General features: G+C 58.2%; 8 protein-coding genes across 8 annotated transcripts; 2 read left to right on the forward strand and 6 right to left on the reverse strand.

Annotated features, from left to right (window-relative positions):
* PAN0_005d2774 (uncharacterized protein) lies at positions 1-721 on the reverse strand (the record flags this gene model as incomplete). Its single annotated transcript, XM_014802014.1, has 3 exons — positions 1-202; positions 266-409; positions 492-721. The coding sequence occupies 3 exons, from the start codon at positions 719-721 to the stop codon at positions 1-3; spliced, it is 576 nt and encodes a 191-aa protein (XP_014657500.1).
* A 1,922-nt stretch (positions 722-2,643) lies between these two features.
* PAN0_005d2775 (uncharacterized protein) lies at positions 2,644-3,268 on the reverse strand (the record flags this gene model as incomplete). The annotated part of the gene is made up of 3 exons (XM_014802015.1): positions 2,644-2,851; positions 2,929-2,949; positions 3,030-3,268. 3 exons carry the CDS (start codon positions 3,266-3,268, stop codon positions 2,644-2,646), a joined length of 468 nt encoding a protein of 155 aa, XP_014657501.1.
* Positions 3,269-4,143: 875 nt separating this feature from the next.
* On the reverse strand, positions 4,144-4,784 carry PAN0_005d2776 (uncharacterized protein; the record flags this gene model as incomplete). The annotated part of the gene is made up of 3 exons (XM_014802016.1): positions 4,144-4,357; positions 4,442-4,462; positions 4,546-4,784. The coding sequence occupies 3 exons, from the start codon at positions 4,782-4,784 to the stop codon at positions 4,144-4,146; spliced, it is 474 nt and encodes a 157-aa protein (XP_014657502.1).
* A 1,789-nt stretch (positions 4,785-6,573) lies between these two features.
* On the reverse strand, positions 6,574-7,495 carry PAN0_005d2777 (alpha/beta-hydrolase; the record flags this gene model as incomplete). The annotated part of the gene is made up of 2 exons (XM_014802017.1): positions 6,574-7,152; positions 7,229-7,495. 2 exons carry the CDS (start codon positions 7,493-7,495, stop codon positions 6,574-6,576), a joined length of 846 nt encoding a protein of 281 aa, XP_014657503.1.
* Positions 7,496-8,827: 1,332 nt separating this feature from the next.
* Positions 8,828-10,345, forward strand: PAN0_005c2778 (phosphodiest-domain-containing protein; the record flags this gene model as incomplete). Its single annotated transcript, XM_014802018.1, has 1 exon — positions 8,828-10,345. One exon carries the CDS (start codon positions 8,828-8,830, stop codon positions 10,343-10,345), a length of 1,518 nt encoding a protein of 505 aa, XP_014657504.1.
* A 48-nt stretch (positions 10,346-10,393) lies between these two features.
* On the reverse strand, positions 10,394-11,731 carry PAN0_005d2779 (NASP family CENP-A chaperone; the record flags this gene model as incomplete). The annotated part of the gene is made up of 1 exon (XM_014802019.1): positions 10,394-11,731. The coding sequence occupies one exon, from the start codon at positions 11,729-11,731 to the stop codon at positions 10,394-10,396; it is 1,338 nt and encodes a 445-aa protein (XP_014657505.1).
* Positions 11,732-11,997: 266 nt separating this feature from the next.
* Positions 11,998-13,779, reverse strand: PAN0_005d2780 (uncharacterized protein; the record flags this gene model as incomplete). Its single annotated transcript, XM_014802020.1, has 1 exon — positions 11,998-13,779. The coding sequence occupies one exon, from the start codon at positions 13,777-13,779 to the stop codon at positions 11,998-12,000; it is 1,782 nt and encodes a 593-aa protein (XP_014657506.1).
* Positions 13,780-14,929: 1,150 nt separating this feature from the next.
* PAN0_005c2781 (peroxisomal targeting signal-1 receptor) lies at positions 14,930-17,095 on the forward strand (the record flags this gene model as incomplete). Its single annotated transcript, XM_014802021.1, has 1 exon — positions 14,930-17,095. One exon carries the CDS (start codon positions 14,930-14,932, stop codon positions 17,093-17,095), a length of 2,166 nt encoding a protein of 721 aa, XP_014657507.1.
* Positions 17,096-17,166: the final 71 nt, after the last annotated feature.

Below are 17,166 nucleotides of genomic sequence, written 5' to 3' on the forward strand. Positions count from 1 at the left end.
TCAGCGATCAGCAGAGTGAGGGTTAAAGTGGCTCGTGCCGGGCTGAGCAAGGCTGAGATCCTTTCCCCAATCGGCTTTGGACGAGGGCATCCTCTCGGCGAATCTCTCAACGAGGAGTGCGGCCACCTCTGGCTTCATGGGATCGTATCTCGGCGTGTAAGAGTACGTCCTTGTGTCCGAGAATCTGGCCATCCTCAAAAACCTGTAAAGCCATTCCAGACATTCTCAAGCATCAGTATAGCGCAAGTGAAAGCAGAGTTGATACGTCGTATACGCGCCTTTCCTGTCCGTGCCAGCGGCCACCGGCGCTGCAAGGACACAAAACGAGGCAAGAGGTGAGCATTCGACCAAGAACGGAAGAGACAGGGATGAGGTGAAGACCAACCTCCAGTATGGAAGCTTTGCACTGCTGAGCGAGTACACAGGGTAAATGTGGAATTGGTGAGTTCAATTGCTGCATGTAGCATTTGGATGGACGATGCTGAGCTTACTCGTAATAGCTGTTAATGATACCCGGGCCTTCGTGGTAGAGAAAGTTGGCCCACTTGTCCTGAAGTTCGCGGTATTGGAACGGCAGCGTGTTCATGAACACTCCTTCGTGCGCTAGCCGCCACAGGTCGCGAATAGCCTCTTCAGCGTTGACCACACTGTCAGGCATGGGAGGAAGGGCGAACGCTACCGCCAGGAAGGCGATAGCACAAAGAGCTCGGAGGACCTTCATGTTGATGCCAAGATGAGAAACGGTGGTGTACGATCTGAAAGAAAAGACGGTGTGTGAATGCGGTGGATGGGTAGTTCCGAGCTTGAGTGGCCGACCTTTTATCTCTTTCAAGCTTCACAGACTTGTCCTACGCCACATCCAACGTCCTGTCACGGATAGTATTCGACGAGCTTGGGTGTGGAAGGGCGCATGACCTCTCTCGCTTCAAAGAGCAAGCGTGCCTGAAACACCGTATAAGGAGCCGCGGCTGGTCAGCCGGCTCGCTATGTGAAGTCTCCGTCCAGATCTTCATATCCTTCGGAGAAGCGGCGACGGGCTCTTGACTCCGGAGCCGCGCGATGTCTGAATCGTTTGGCGGCTCGGGGACTTTGCGGTTGACGGGCACGCCCACCCTTGCCCGACGCTTAGGGACCACCCTTGACAGCCCCACATGAAGGCGAACCTTATTCACGCAACTCTTTTCATACTGTACATCTCTCTCCTGCAATTCGTCTGCCATTTCGTGATCGCGAGACCATATCCGATCAAAAGGGATGTTGGTGATGCTATGACGTCGCATCTGACGGGGGCCTTTAGGCTCGGCCGGAGCCGGCCGTACCGAGGCTGCAACCCCGAGCCCGCTCTTTCTTTTCCAATTAGACATTTTCTGCGGCAGCTGTTCCGTATATCGCTCGATGTGCTGAGCAACAACAGTCTTCTCGGACGAATCATCTCAAGGGCTGAATGTGTAAGGTCGAGTAGCCATTTTCCCCAGGCTTGGACTGCCAATCACGCGTAGCGACTGATGACATCAGCAACAGGACTTCGAAGCAGAGAATACGATTTGAGAAGAGGATTGCCATTCCCGTCCGTGCCAGGTAGACGCACCCCTTTGCGATCGAGCAGGGAACTGCTTGAAATGCAGATCCCGATGTGAGGACTGGCGCCAAGCCCAGACTTACGTCAATGGAGGAACAATGGGGCGAGCCGGGAAGTGAGATACGCTGACATGCAAAGGATTAGGTTGTGTGCCTACTTGAGATGATGGAAAGCGAGCACAGCTATCTTGTGCAACCCCGAACTCGCCCGGCATGGCATTGACGTGCCTTCCTTCAAAGTACGCACACGGCCTCTTCGCCCTCGGAGACAGCCCTAGATATCGCGCATCCCCACATCTGAACCTGCCTGTAAGAGAGGCAGTGCAGCTGCGAAAGCGAGGAAACGCTGGAGCAGCATGATTCGAGAGCCGACCAGAGACTCGATGCCAAGTCAGGAGGGACGGGCGATGGTATTCAAAGTCTAGGCCTAGGGTCCTGGACAAAGTGGCAAGCTCCACATCTTTCGGTGAAAACGTTACGGAAGTAGCGCGATGAGCTTGATGCTGACCCTAAAATGGAACTCGGATGGGAGACGCCGCGACAAGAAGAGATCAGATTCATGCGCCGGTATGGGCTCCTCTCATTTTTGAGTGAGCGCCATGGCAACCGTCCCAGCCACACCGGTTAGCAGCAGTCAGGGGAGCTGTGACCTCAAAATTTGACCGTCGGAAGTGGATGGTCTCGTGCATCACGCCCGGCAGGTCCGGATTCCGTCCGACATGAACTGCCTTGTGGCTTTGAATAGAGCTAAGCCCCGAAATCGAGGGCTGTTTGCCCTCGTTCGAGCCATCTCATGAGGTGGCACGTCGCAGACCGATGACCTCCCTGTCGACTGAACGCTGGCGCAACCCTCGGACAGATGAAGAGGAGCAAGCCTATTGCTTGTGAGGCACAACGGCGTTATGTGAAAGGGGAGCTTGAACGTGGACGGTAACAAACTGAGAACAAGCCGGCTCGAGTCGAAGCTAACAAAGTTTTGGCTCGATCGAGCTCATGCGGAATACCAGCGCAGTCAAGCCCTCGAGAGGCTAGGTGGAGCTACTGTAGGTGGAGCTCGAAGAGTGGCTAGTTGCTGAAAGATGGAGGACGATGAATGTCCTTGGCCAACTGCGCCTCTCTGGCGGCGGCGAGCCTGTCCGCAAACGTGCTGATGAGGGTAGCGGCCACCTTGGACTTGTAAGCATCGCTATTGGGCTGAAATCTGTACGGCTCGGTGATGTCGAACTTGGCCATCCTGACGAACTTGCTGTGTCCGTGCAAAACTGCCGCGTTGCTACAATGACCGGCATCAAGACAAGCGCTTCAGTGCAAGCTCGATCACGGCGAGGGCTGTAGCGATTATCCACTTACTGCTTCTCTCGGAAAGCCTCTCTGAAAACATGAAATAGTGGCGGCAGGCGACAGAGGTGAGCGATGTGCCATCGGAAGAGGTGGTGGAGAGATGGACGTACCGGTAGTAGTTGTTGACGATTTGTTCGCCTTCAGTGGTGAGGAATTCCGTCCAGGGGCCCTGGATGCTGCGCATGTTGTGGGTGAGCACATTCATGAATGTTCCTTGACTTGCGGCTGCCCACAGGGTGCGAAGGGCCTCGCCACCGTTTGCTACGTTTTCAGGCATGGGCGGGAACGCAGCGCTCACGCCTACCACGGCGAGAACAGCAAAGGTATACAGGGCGGCAAAAACTTTCATGGTGCTCAGCGTTGCGATGCAGAAAGGAAGGTCAATGGGAAGGATGGATAATCGACTCAGTCCGGCTCTAAAGGTGCGCTTTTTTATATCCTTTCCTCCAGCTGGAAGTGCTCGGTCCGACAACGGACCTGACCACGGCACAGCCCCCGGGTCGGATATGACCGTGGTTCAGCGTGTTCATTGTGCCGCAGCGTCCATTGTGTTCCGACGGATGAGCGGAGTCTTTCACAACCTCGAAGACGGCTGTTTCTCCGGAGCACAGCACGACCAGAGATCGGTTGCAGTTCGATCCTCCTCATTGCGCTGCACAGCTGTTGCCGTGGCGGCCAACATCCAGCTGTTCAATACGGCAACTGCCGTGTGTCACAACAATCAGCTGCCAAACAAGCCGACCGCTCACACACACATGCCAATGCGAGAAGATGCTGTAGTCCCGCAGGCAATTACCGCCCTCTCATCTCCATCCCCGCGGGGCTTTCAACAATATCCTTGTCTAATTGCATGCATCGTTCCACCCGATCATGCGAGTGTTCGCTTGCATTTGTGGGACTTCCATCGCTACCGACTGAGATGAACAGCCTCGTTTGCGGTCGCAATCACCCTCACCGCCAACTCTTAGCAGGAACAATGGTTGTGGCAAATCGTCAAGGCCAGCCTAGCTAGGTCATACATTAATAGACCCAGGTCTCGCTCAGGCGCACGCGGTGGTTCAGCAACAGACTGCTTGTGGTGACTGTACGAGATTCAAATTGAACCTAAAAAGGCACAGCTCCCACGAGTCTGACTCGAATGAGCTAATGAAAGGTGGACCAACGTGGCTCGATCGAGCTCTTGAGGGGTAGACTAGAACTGCCAGACGCAGGCCTCAAAGATCGCTAGGTGCTGCCGGTTCCAGGTCGTCCGAGGCGGAGATCCTTGGCCCACTGCACCTTCCTGGCGGGAGTGGGTCTGCTCGCAAACGTCTCGATGAGAAGCGCGGCCACCTGGGGCTTGTATGCATCGGTGTTCGGATGATACTGGTACGGCTTGGTCAGTGCAAAGTTGGCCATCTTGACGAACTTGCCGTGTCCGTGGAATTTTGCGGCGAAGCTGGGACCATAAGCACACAAAATTTCAGTCAAAGAGTGGTTTGAGGCGAAACAGTTTGACGATCATGAAGACCTTCGTACTTACATCTTGTCCCGGAACGTCTCCCTGTAGCCGTTTCAGCGTCGGACAAGGTTCAAAGGTCAGCGAATGGCCGAAGGCAGTAGTGTTGTGATACAAAGAACACCTACTTGTAGTATCTGTTGATAATGTCTTCGCCTTCGGTGCTGAGAAAGTTGGTCCACTCGTTCTGGATGCCGGCCATGTTAGGGGGAAGGACATTCATGAACGTGCCTTGGCTTGCAGCCTCCCACAAAGCGCGGATCTCCTCGCCACCGCTAGCCACACTATCGGGCATGGGTGGGAAGACAGCCTCGACCCACGTCACAGCGAAGACAACAAGAGCGCAGAGAGGGAAGAAGATCTTCATGGTGTGGAGACACGGACTGGAGCGATAAGCGGGGCAGTGGGGATGGTGAAAAGATGGCACATTTGAACTCGAGCAAGGCGCTTCTTATATCCTCCTACTCAAGCTACTCAAGCAAAAGCGTAAGGTCAGACGACTGTCCTGATCAGTACCTATCTCGCTGGTTCGGAGATGGCACCGATCTTTTTCCTCATGTCGCAAGTTGCGGCGTCCCGCATTGATAGAAGCGGCACGGCTCGGGCAGAGATCGGTACCGCGGCGAAGAGTCGATGCAGGCAAACATCGCCACGCCGCGTCTTGATCGCGTTTGATTGGTTGTGGGGCAAAGGCTATGATACTGCCCACAGTATCATGCACATGCATGACATCATGGTTAGCGGGAAGGCAGTTGTCTAATACAGTACGGCAAGCTCTCGGATGCCGTTAGCACAGTCTTCATTCCGGACCGCGTGGGTATGCCGAGCACCATGTCCGTGCGTACTTGGCAGTGCAGATTTCGATCGCTTGCAGTGCTCGCTATACCTCTCTGTCCTCTTTCTATGGTTAGTCTGGTCTGGGTGGCACTTCTTTTGCGTATCATAGCTGCCGAACTGGAGCGTGTCGGTCTTCATTAGGATTCGGCAAGCTCATCAAGCACGCAAAGCCAAGGCACGTCTCGACGAGGTCCCCGTAGCGGTCAGCGGTGCGCGGCCGAGCATTCTACCATGCATGTATATGTGCAGCATCTGGATTCACCTCACAAAGACGGCAAATGGCCGCTGGATCTGCTTGCAGACGATGGCGTCTGCATGCATCGCTCCCTTTGCTTCCCGAGTCTCTCACCGCATCGTGATACTGTATCGGCTAAATCGGTCTTGTTTGTTCAACGTCACATGCAACGTCACATGCAGACACGAGGGAAGGTGCAAGTATTCTGAGTCAGTCGGTCATCGGCGAAGCTCTTCACGATCGGAAAGGCCATGTGCGCCTTGTAAGTTTAGTGCGAGTTGTACTCTAACGGCCCGATCTGTCCGAGGTGAACAAATCTGGTTACTCTGCACCTGCCAAGCATGAGCAACTCTGTTTCGCGTAGACGGGTGGCGGGATGATGTGCCTACATGCTGCATACAAAGGCTTTCACTCGTCGAGGAGGTGTCTTCATCAAAATGAGCCGAAAGCAAGAAAGTGTGCGAATGTCAACAACATGCTCAAAGTTGTACGGGGTTCTAAGGGAATAAGAGCATGGCATGCGAAAGCTAACCGTGCACCTGAGATAAAGAAGCGAAGGTTGAGCTTACCAGTAGAAGCGATTGAGCACGCCTTCTGGACGACGAGGAAGGGATTGGGACCACCTGGCCTGCAGAACTCAACCGGCAAGGCTTTGAAGAATGATTCTCGCACGGCGTTTTTGCATCGCGTTTGGATCGCCTGCGACACTCTCGGGCGTATGAGCAAGCCCGGCAAGGTCACCGGCAAGCCACGAGCAGCAACCTGGCACAATCGTGCTGCTCGCCAACCAGCACAGAGTGTGGGGCCAAAGCTTATCGTGACTGTTCAGAGCTTCCACGATTAAACTTCAACCGGACATTGTTCGGGCCGGTATTGGCAAGTGACTATGCCGGCCAGTTGATGCTGAGTTCAAGCTTGATGCCTGGCGGGCAAAGTTTGTTGCGGTTGTTGATCCCCACCATGCACATGTGGACGCTGTATGCATCATTCATATCGGCAACGGTGAACAATTGCCCGCACGACATCCGACTCTGCATCAATTGCATTCGGGTAGCGGCTACGTACAAGACCGGTTGATGTCGGGCTACAATTTGGACTTCCAAAACTCGACGCTTCTCTCGAAAGCCTTTTCAAACGCATCCTTGACCTGCTTGTCCGCCAGATCCGGCCTGGACGCAAAGCCATGGACAGTGTTGGGGTAGTATTCGAACTTGTGCAGTGGCGCATCCTGCCTCTTTGCCCAGTCCTGCTCGACCTGTTTGGCGTAGGCCTCTGAAAAGATCGGATCGTACTCGGCGACGTTGAACAGGATCGGGTTTTTGATCGCTGCGATGTCGCCCTTGGTGATCATTGAGGGGTGGTTGGCAACGCTGACGTCAATGTGACCGGTAGCATTGAGTGCGATGACGAGTTTGCCGCCGTAGCAAAAGCCGGTGCCGCCAAGACGCGTGTAGCCCTTGGAGGCCTTGAGTTCGTCGACCCACTTTTTCATGGGACCGATCTTGGTGGCGGGGAAGTGGCGCACGAAGAATGGCGTAGTCGTCGCAAAGGCGGCGACGGTCTTGAGCTTCTGCACGATGCCCAAGGAGCGCGCACTCTGTGCGGTCATGGGTGTCGAGCGAGGCAGCAGCGCTGCCTCGCTAAAACCTCCTCCCTTGAACATCTGTGGGTGTCGCCAGAGATCGGTCAGCAAAGCAAATCCAGACGCGTGTTCAATAAGGAAATGGTGAGGAGCTTACATCGGGGACATAGACGGTGAGGCCGGTGGCATCGGCGAGCAGGTCGGGGATGATCTTGTTGTTGACGAGGTTGAGGCCGAATGCGTCGTAAAAGTAGATGATCGCCTTTGTAGCCGAGTCGGCCGAGGGGCTCGCAGGCGTGGCGACGTAGGTGTTGAAGCCGTGGAGCGACTCGATCTTGCCCTTGGGCTCGCCGGGGATACGCGAGCCCGAGGTGCAGTGTACGCAGAACCCGGAACCGGGCGCAGCGGTGGTGCTGGACGACATGGCGGAGGTAGTGTTGTGTGCCCAAGTAACTGTGGTGAGAGATGGAGATGGCTGGGCGGATGGCAGGGGGTGGGCAGATGGTGGTAGCCCGGAAAGGTGTGGAGTGGTGCGGCTTGTACGAGGGGGTGCCGTGTTCGACAGGCGGGGTGCATGGTCTGTGTGCTTGTGCAACATGGCCTTGGGCGGACTGCTCCAACACGGTCCCTTCTCCTTCAACCGCCGGCCGTTGGTCCGTGTGAAAGCGCCAAAAAATGCGAATTGGATTGCCGGCACGGCACATCCGAAAAACTCTCGTGGTGTGTGGTTAATGCACAGGCCAACACAGAACCTGTGACTGAAATCCAATGCACGACCCAACGCAGCCCACACTTACAGGTTGTGGGTTAATTGACACAGACGGTCACGTGACCTTGATCCGAGCAACAAAATGTTAAACTGCTTTTCCACCCACCTCTTCCTCCAACACTCTCTGACACATGCTTATGTAACCCTCATCTCAATCTTCCCGCACTCACTCACTCACTCCCGCACTCACTCACTCACTCACTCACTCACTCACTCACTTACTCGAGACTCACTCAGACTGCTGCATTGCATGTGCTTCTACGTGGGTCTGCTTATGCGTGCTTATGTAATTATGACTACTCTACGTGACTACCGACTGACTACCCTAGCTGACTACCACCGTGATTACTTACAGGTATGAGGGTAGAAGCAACTTGAGGTCGACCAGATGCAAGTTGCTCTATGCGGGTTAGGTAGGTGTGGTGCGCATTTTGTGCTCTGGTTAAGCTGTGGTTTGGACGTTGTCACAGCTTCTGTGTTGATGGTCAATGCACCGGTTAGACACAGGTTCTGGATTAGATGGTGTTAATACACAGCTCAACCACAGACCTAACCTGTGTATTAATGCCTATCCACAGGTCAATCACAGCTTCTGTGTTACAATCATGCTAATACACCGCTCAACCACAGCTTACCTGTGTATTGATGCCAAACCTACCTGTGTATTGATGCCAAACCTACCTGTGTATTGATGCCAAACCACAGCTTGTGTATGGTGTGTGGATTGCAGGAAATTAATCCAGAACCTCTGGATTACGTGGTGGATTGACTACCCACCACGCGAGTTTTTACGATGTGCGGCCGGCGTAACATTGACGATGCCGTTCGGCGTAACATTGTCAAAAAATCCACCTCGAACGAGCCAACAACTCGCACCAACACAACCGTGTCCCTGAACGTCAAACGACCATGATCCCCGGCGTGACACGATAGAGACAGCTCTAGACGAACGCTGCTCAGTCTTGGACGCGGCTGCTGGACTCGGCCATGGAGGCCAACGCTGAAAGCAACACACGCCGCGACTCCGCCCATGCCGACAGCACCGATGCTCCGGAGGCCACTGCAAGCACACCGCTTCTGCCGCGCGCCCCAGCGAGTCACGCACGCAAACCACGGCCGCGCTACACCACGCTCGGTCTCTTCCTGACTGTTGTGGTGGTACTCGGCGTCTTGGTGCTCTCGCTGCTTGGTCTGCACTCGGCTGCTGACGACGGCGCGACATCGCTGTGGCCGAACGCGACGCTGTCCAACGGCACACACACGTTCCGGCGCACGGTGATCCTCATCTCGCTGGACGGCGCCAAGCCTGTCTACCTCGACTCTGGGCATGCTCCGCACATCCAATCGCTTTCGATGCAGCCACACGGACGACGAGCCGAGTACATGCAGCCGGTCTTTCCGACGCTGACCTTTCCGAACCACTGGGCGCTGCTCACGGGTCTGTACGCCTCATCCCACGGGATCGTTGCCAACGACTTTACGCTCGGCACCACCCACGCGCAGTTCTACTACACCGACCCGCACCGGTCGTGGTCTGGCTCATGGTGGCTCGGCGAACCGATCTGGGCCACTGTGCAGCGCGCGGGCTTGTCGGCAGCTGTCCTCATGTGGCCCGGTCCACCCGTCACTGCTGCCGGGGTAAGACCGAGGTACTTTCAAAAGTACGAAAGCGGGCCAGAGTGGGATCTACAAGGGCGGAAACGGGCGGTGCTGGACTGGATCGACATGGACAATGTGCAGGATCGACCGAGCTTGATCTGTGCCTATGTGCCGGATATCGACCAGGCAGCGCATCGGTTTGGACCCAACAGCACACAAGCCCTGCAGGCGGTGCGGGCAGTCGATGCATTCGTGGGGGAATTGCATACCGAGCTGGTACATGCGCGTAATCTCGGTGGGGTGGTGGATGTAGTGGTGGTGAGTGACCACGGCATGACGACGACGAGCAATGCACGGCTGGTGTTTCTCGACCAAGTGTTGGGTGCCGAGGTGCTTGCGTCGCTCCAAACTCGCGATGCATGGCCCCTCGCCGGCTTGCGATTCCGCGGCTCACAGCTCGAACAGGACCGAATGGCACAGCTCGCCTATACGCAGCTAAAGAAGGATGCTAAGGGGTACGATGTATTCTGGCGGCAAGAGTTGCCGGAACGATGGCATTTGAACTCACCCACGGTGCGAGATAGGCTGGCTCCACTCTGGATGGTCCCCTGGCCAGGATGGTCGATCACGGATCATGCCGAGTTCGCGACGTTTGCAAACGGAACCTATGCGCCAAGAGGCAACCACGGGTACGATAATACGCACCCCGACATGCACGCCATCTTTACCGCTACCGGCCCCTCCTTCTCTCCCCACGGCCAGGCGGGGAAGGCCAACATGGAGGCGTTTGAAAACGTGCAGGTGCACAATCTGGTCGCTCGCATCCTGGGCGTTCCACCACACACGCGCGCTTCGACCAACGGTACTTGGTCCTTTTGGACTCCCCACCTTCGCCCCGGTCTCTAGACAGTAAGATGAACAATGCTATTTTTTTGCCGGCTAAACGTGCGCTGGCTACGGCTCGGTACGTTGTTTCTTGTCAGCCTCTTGTGAGTCGTCCTTCTTCTTGCGCTTGACCATGCTGCTGAGGTTGTTGACGGGTGCATCCGAGGCGGCGGTCTTGGCGCCCGTGAATGGGTTGACGTCGTTGTCGTCGGCGGATGCGCCGAGGAAGGCGTCTTTGATCGCCTGCTGCAACGCGTCCTTGGTCGTCATTCCCGCCGCTGCTGTAGCTTCGGCAGGCAGACCAAGCACGCCAGCTAGGTCAGGCTGCCCACTCAGCTGCGCCTGGCCGTCCTCGGTGTCGTACTCGTCGAGCTTGGTGTCGATCTCGCGCTTCATCCCGCTGACGTCCTCGAGCTCGGTCTTGAGCGCCGCCGCGTCCAACTCGACCAAGTCATCGCGCTCCTTACCCTCCTCCTCTTTGGCATCTGCAGAGGAGGGGTTGTCGATGCGAGCTTGGATGGCGGCAATGCGGCTGGCGAGGACCTGCGAGGCGGACTGGACGTGCTGCTTGGCACGCTTGCGCTGGTCGATGTCCGGGTGGAATTCAAGCGCCAGGCCGAGACGCAGATGGGCGTCGGCGAGACGGCGCGAATGCGCGCGCAGCAGCGGCTCGAGCATCTGCAGGCTCGCCTCATAGTCCGCCGAAGCCTGTGCAAAGTTCTCGGCCTCGAGCCCGACGTCGCCGAGGTGGTTGAGCACCTCGGCGAGCTCAGCCTGGATGCGCGTCTTGCCCCACTGCTGCGCCTCGAGCGTGGTCAGCTCCGGCTTGTCGGCCGTCAGGATGCGCTCGTAGATCACGCGCGCCAGATCCAGCACCGAAAACGCCACCTGAAGATCGTCGTCGTCGTCGTCCTCGTTGGCGCCCGCAGCTGCTGCACCTTCGTCATCCTCGTCGTCGTCCTCGGCATCCCCACTGAAACTGAAGCGAGGATCCGCTGTCGCCGAGGCGGAGGAGGAGGAGGCAGCATTCGAGGTGGATGGCTTCGACGAACCTCCTGCAGCAGGCGCCGATTCGACCGCAGCGCTCTTCGTCGGTGCAGAGGGAGAGGGAAGTGGTGCCGATCCACCTCCGCCTCCGAGTGCGGCCGAGTTGATGATAAAGTTTTCGAGCAGGCTGCGGCCGTACAGATGGAGCACGGGTGCAAGCTCGTCTGCATCCTCGGCGTGGTGCGACGAGAGCTGCTCGAGCGCCTGGGCCACCTTGTCGATGGCTTGCGCATACTCCTTGAGTGCAAAGTGACGGCGCGACTCGTCGATGAGCTGGCGTGCGTTGGCTGCGTCACCGGCGCCGGTGGAAGCATCCGCCTCGGCAGCAGCAGGGTTGGATGGCTGCTCGTTGAATGCCATTGTATGCGTGTGTGCGTTAGGAGGATGAGCGTGGTGATGGACGTTGTGAAAGGTGCGGAAGGTGGAGGAGGAATCCAACTTCCCGCTTCTTCGCTGCTCTCTACGCGCTCAGTCGATTTTAGGCTCGAAAGCGCAGTCAAACACACGCGTCGCGTCGAGAGGCGTCTTTGTTACTTTCGACGCTTCCATCTTCGTGCCTGCTCTCTCACCAAGCGCGCGGATGCCACACAACAACGATCCATTGCATTTTCCTTCCATGATGCAAGCTAAGCAATCTTGTACGCGATGACAAGCTCGGGCACTTGCGTCTTGGGCAGCGAGCCCAGCGCAAACGTGAGGTTGTAGTAGTAGAAGCCGTTGACGTTCTTGGACGAGTCGTAGGTGAGGGAGCGGTTGACCGAGCCTGCAGCCACGTTGCCGCTCAGCTCGAGCTGGATGCCGGGCACGGCGCCCGTCGCATTCGAGTGCAGCAGCAGGTCGGAAGGCAGGTTGTTGAGCGGCGACGTGCCGATCATCAGCGTCATCTGGGACGGGGCGGTGTAGTTGGCGCCGAAGGCGCGCGAGGGCGGGAAGCGGATGGTGATGTTCGACTCGGACGCCGTGGCCGAGATGGTCTGGGTGGTTGGGTAGAGCGAAAGCCAGGATGTCTTTGGCTGTGCATAGTGCAGGCCGTGCGTGTCGGGCGTGGACCAGAGCAGCACGGCTGGGGTAAAGGCAGTCGGATTCTTGGCTGGCCCCCCGATGGTGGCCTCGTCGATCTCGGTGCCGCCCGCGGAAACGTTGCGTCCGATCCAGGCGGTGTAGTTGCGCGGACCGTACTGGTGCACATCCGCATCGAACGGTGGCGACCACGCATTGGACCGAACCAGCCTGCCCACCTTGGAGTCGTCGGTGCAGGGCTTGAGCAGCTCGCGCGCCTGCTTCGAAACGTGCGGGTCGTGGAATCGACTCGTGATCGCCATGAGCGGTGCAAATGCCGCATCGGAGACATGCGGAGATCCAGAAAGCTTCCACGGTACCGGCCAGCTCTTGGCGCTTCCATCGTTGAACGCACCAACGTAGAATCCGATGAGGCTGACATAGTCCGAAAGACCAAATCCATACGTGCGGTCCCACGATCCACCCAGGCTCTGCAGATCGGGCTGCCAAAGCTGTGCGGTCTTGTCCCAGATCTTGGCGATCGTTTCACCCGCTCTCTTGGCCATGGTGGTGTTGGAAGGCAGGTAGCCGGCCAGACTTAGAGCCCAGAGCGAGACACCCGTGTAGGTGGCCGAGTTGAACTCGGGCAGCGTGTCGTACATGTCAAAGAGGCTGTAGAATTCGCCGGCGTAGTGCTCTGCATGCGACGTCATGTTGGCGTCACCCTTGAGGTGGCCGTAGTACGACATGGTCATGCAGCGCATCAGCCACGGGTTCGAGTAGGCAGGCGTGAGGTTGTCGCTATCCACACCGAACACACGGTAGGTATCGCCGACCACGGCTCGGTAGCCCGACTCGATCACAGCAGCCTTGGTGTCGGCGTCGAGCAAGTGGCCAAACTCGTCGAGGGCGAGCATGAATGCGGTCGCCACAAACAGGTTGGAGTTGGCATCGTACGAGCCGTAGATCTTGGGCGCGTTGAGCGCACCGGGGGCAGGCTGGTTGGGGTCGAGGAAGGCGCCGTACCAGATGTCGGAGGCATTGGTCCACTGCGCAGCAATGGCGTTGTGGATGAGGTGCTTGGCCAGCGCCACATCTCCGGGCGCGTTGCGAGCCAGAAGCGCCACGGCATAGTAAGCGGTGTAGCGCGAAGAGCCAAAGATGTACGGCGGCTGAAAGTTGGCGTCGAGCATGTTGAGCGACACGTCGAACACGTGGCGCTGGCCCGTCGACAGCGTCGAGAGAAAGTCGCTCGCATTAGCGCTTTCTCGCGCCTCGAGCAGCTCGTCGATACGCAGCGGTGCGGTGCTCGACACGGCGCCGGGCAATGCATGCACAGCACCGAGGGAGGCTACGCCGATGGCGCCGGCAGCGGCCAGTGTAGACACGATGCTCGACAGCCTGACCATGGTTATGAGAGGAAGGATCTTTGAATGCGAGGGAGAAAGTGGATAGGCGACATCCTAGGCTGCTCGAGGCTGGGTTTAAGTAGCCTGGCAGGTGATGCGAGATGCATGCTGAACGAACCAGATACGAGGCAGGGCCACATGGTGCACTGCGTTGCCGTATCGAGCAGGCCGAGGAGAGACGAAGGCGGGGGAGCGATATGCTGTGTAGCCGAGACGAGCGTTGTACGAAGCGAGGTGGGAGCGTCGGATCTTCTGCACGAACGGGGCCGAAGCGGGCCGACGTGTGCGATTGGCGAACGGCCAAGTCGGCGTCGGCTTTAGGGCTTCGCATCTATGCGCTTTGGCTCCATGATCGCTGCCACACGTCGCCTACGCTATTGAGCGCAAGAATATAGATGCGCAAGCTAGCGTGGTCTGAGTCTGAACCATGCCGGCGGTGTTGGAGTGGGTGACAGCGGAGCGGAATGGAGCGTACGATGGCGCTTCCACAGTGCGGGGAAGAAGAGTTGGCCGGCCATACCTGGCGGCACACTCTGACGCGTCAAGGTGGGGGAGCGTCGAGCCGGGCGTGGGGGAGCCAATTCACCGCTGGTTGCGCACGCCGGTCCGGCCCAGTCGTTGTGGCTTTGCTATCGTCGCCGGCTTGACCGCGTCGCAAGGCGAAATAGAGGCGTCCAATCGGCACGGCAAGGCGAACCAGATCAGGCAAGGTCATGCGATCCAACTCGGCCAACATGGAAGTGTGTGCCGCCATCAAGTTGGGCCGGCATCGTATGCTTCTTGTCGGCACGACATGGGAGGACGGTGCGCCGGTTGACTGTCTCGGCCGGCATTCCGATAAGACCAAGTCGGTTATATCCGACGCTGAAAAAGCCGGGGCGAGGTCGAGCCAAAATGTGGAGATGTCGGTCTGACATCCTGGAAATTCGCCGGAAATTGAGCGAATGACATGGAGACGGCGCGCCGACTCAGCCGGATGGTCGAAGCGCGCTAACCGGCTGCTTGCATTTTGGGTGCGGCCACCTCAGCAGCTCGCCTCGTCCTCCAATCACACGCAATTCCCACTCGCAGGTCGCCACCCCTGTCATCAACCCTTCTTACCCCGCGTTTCCCTCCATCCCACCCACCACCACTTGCAAACACACTCACCATGGCGTTCCAGTCCATGCTCAATGGAGCAGAATGCTCCACCTCCAACAATGGCCTCGCACAGATGCTCAAGCACACCTCCCAGGACCGCTCGCTCCAACATGGCGACCGGACCACCGCAGGTCAGCCCCACATGGGCCCCGCCGGCATGAGGCAGCAACATCACGCCGGGCCCAACTCGGACGCAGAGGCCTTCTTCCGTCAACAGCAGGGCGCCTCTCTGCCCGGCACCGCCAACTCGGCGTTTGACATGCACGCTATGCGCAGCGAGCTCAACACCGCCATGCCCGCCTTCCAGCGTCCCAACGCCGGCGCTGCGTGGGCCAGCCAGATGCCCCGCAACGCCACTCCCAACTCGGCAGACATGGAAGCCGCCTTTGCTCGAGGTGGTGCTCCGCCCGCCTCCTCCCAGTGGGCCAACCAGTTCGGATCCTCGCGCCACCAGGGCCCCGCCATGCACCACTCGATGAATGCCCCGGGCGACGGCTCCGGCTCCTCGGCAGCATACGCCTCGCGGCCCATGATGGGCTCGTATGGCGGTATGGGCATGGGCGGCATGGGTGGTATGGGCATGAGCATGGGCATGGGTACGATGGGCGGAATGGGCGGTGGTATGGCCACCATGAACGCGCCCCAGCAGACCCAATCGACTGCCTCGCGCTTCACCGAGCTCGACGATGCCAAGTGGGAAGAGCAGTTCAAGAAGCTTGATGCCGAGCAGGCCGATACCGAAGCCAAGGGCAAGGGCAAAGCGAAGCAAGACGAGCCCGACCTGTTGCCCTCGGAAGCCGAACAGGCCGAATCCATCCGTCGCGAACTCGACGCCATCGAGCAGGAGCTCACTGCCGACGGCCAAGAGGCCAACTCGCGCTTCGAGGATCTGTGGCGCTCCATGAACGCGCGCAACGGCGTGCCTCCCTCGGCGGCGGACGCCGAGCTGGCAAAGTGGGAGCAGGAGCTTCTCAACGCACGCACCGACGACGACGAGACGTTCGGCTACGCGCATCCCTCGGGCGGTCTCGGTGGCGGCCGTCACGGCCTCGACGAGATGGCCGCGCTTGACGGTACCGAAGATGCGTTGCTGGATGGGTTTGGTGTGGTGGGGCCCGACGGCTATCCGCGTCTGGGCAACTATCGCCGCAGCCAGCAGAACCCTTTCGAGGCACACTCGGATCCGCTCTCCGAGGGACTGCGTCTGCTTGCCAATGGCGGCAACCTGTCGGATGCAGCGTTGCTGTTCGAGGCAGCTACGCAGCGCGATACGCCCGGTGGGACGGGTGGCGAGGTGGAGCGCGGTGAGGTGGACCGCTCGCGTCGCGAACGCTCCGAGGCCTGGCGCAGGCTGGGCGAGTGCCAGGCGATGAACGAGAAGGAGGCGCAGGCGATCCGTGCGCTCGAGGAAGCCATCAAGATCGACGAAAACAACCTCGAGGCCTACATGTCGCTCGCCATTTCGTACACCAACGAAGGCTACGATACGGCGGCGCACCAGACGCTCGAGCGCTACATTTCGCGCGCTTATCCGCACCTCAAGGCCGCTCCGTTGGCTGCCGAGATCTTGGGGTCCAAGGATCCGATTGAAGGCACCACGGGCAATCCGTGGGCGAGTTTGAACCGGGTTACCGATCTGTTTTTGCAAGCGGCACGCGAGGGAAATGCGGCAGGACAGGTGGATCCCGAGGTGCAAGTGGGGCTGGGCGTGTTGTTCTATACGCAGTCATCGTACGAGCAGGCGCAGGACTGTTTCAACACAGCCCTCAGTGCGCGACCGAACGATTTCTTGCTCTGGAACAGGCTAGGTGCAACGCTTGCTAACGGGGGTAAACCAGAAGAGGCGATTGCGGCGTATCACAAGGCGCTGGAGCTTCGCCCTACGTTTACGCGCGCGATTTACAATCTTTCCGTCTCGTGCCTTAACTTGGGCGCGCATCATGAGGCAGCGGAACATCTGCTGGCTGCGCTTAGTTTGCAGCAGACCCATACGTTGCCGGACGTACCCGAGGGAGAGCAGCCTGCACCTACGCCGTTGGCCGAGGCAGGCGAGAGTCACAATCTGTGGTCGACGCTCAGGAGGATCTTCCTGGTGATGGATAGGATGGATCTCGCACAGAAGGCCCATGTCGGATCGGAGCTGGCGCAATTCCGTGGCGAGGGTTTCGAGTTTTAGCGCGTCAGCACTTTGCACCGGGTTGCAATACATTTGCTTTCTGATCGCTCGAAACTTAGTAAAAGGGTCAA

Source organism: Moesziomyces antarcticus, assembly GCF_000747765.1.
Source record: "Moesziomyces antarcticus DNA, scaffold: scaffold_v10005, strain JCM 10317, whole genome shotgun sequence".
In the NCBI taxonomy this organism is placed as follows: Eukaryota; Fungi; Basidiomycota; class Ustilaginomycetes; order Ustilaginales; family Ustilaginaceae; genus Moesziomyces; species Moesziomyces antarcticus.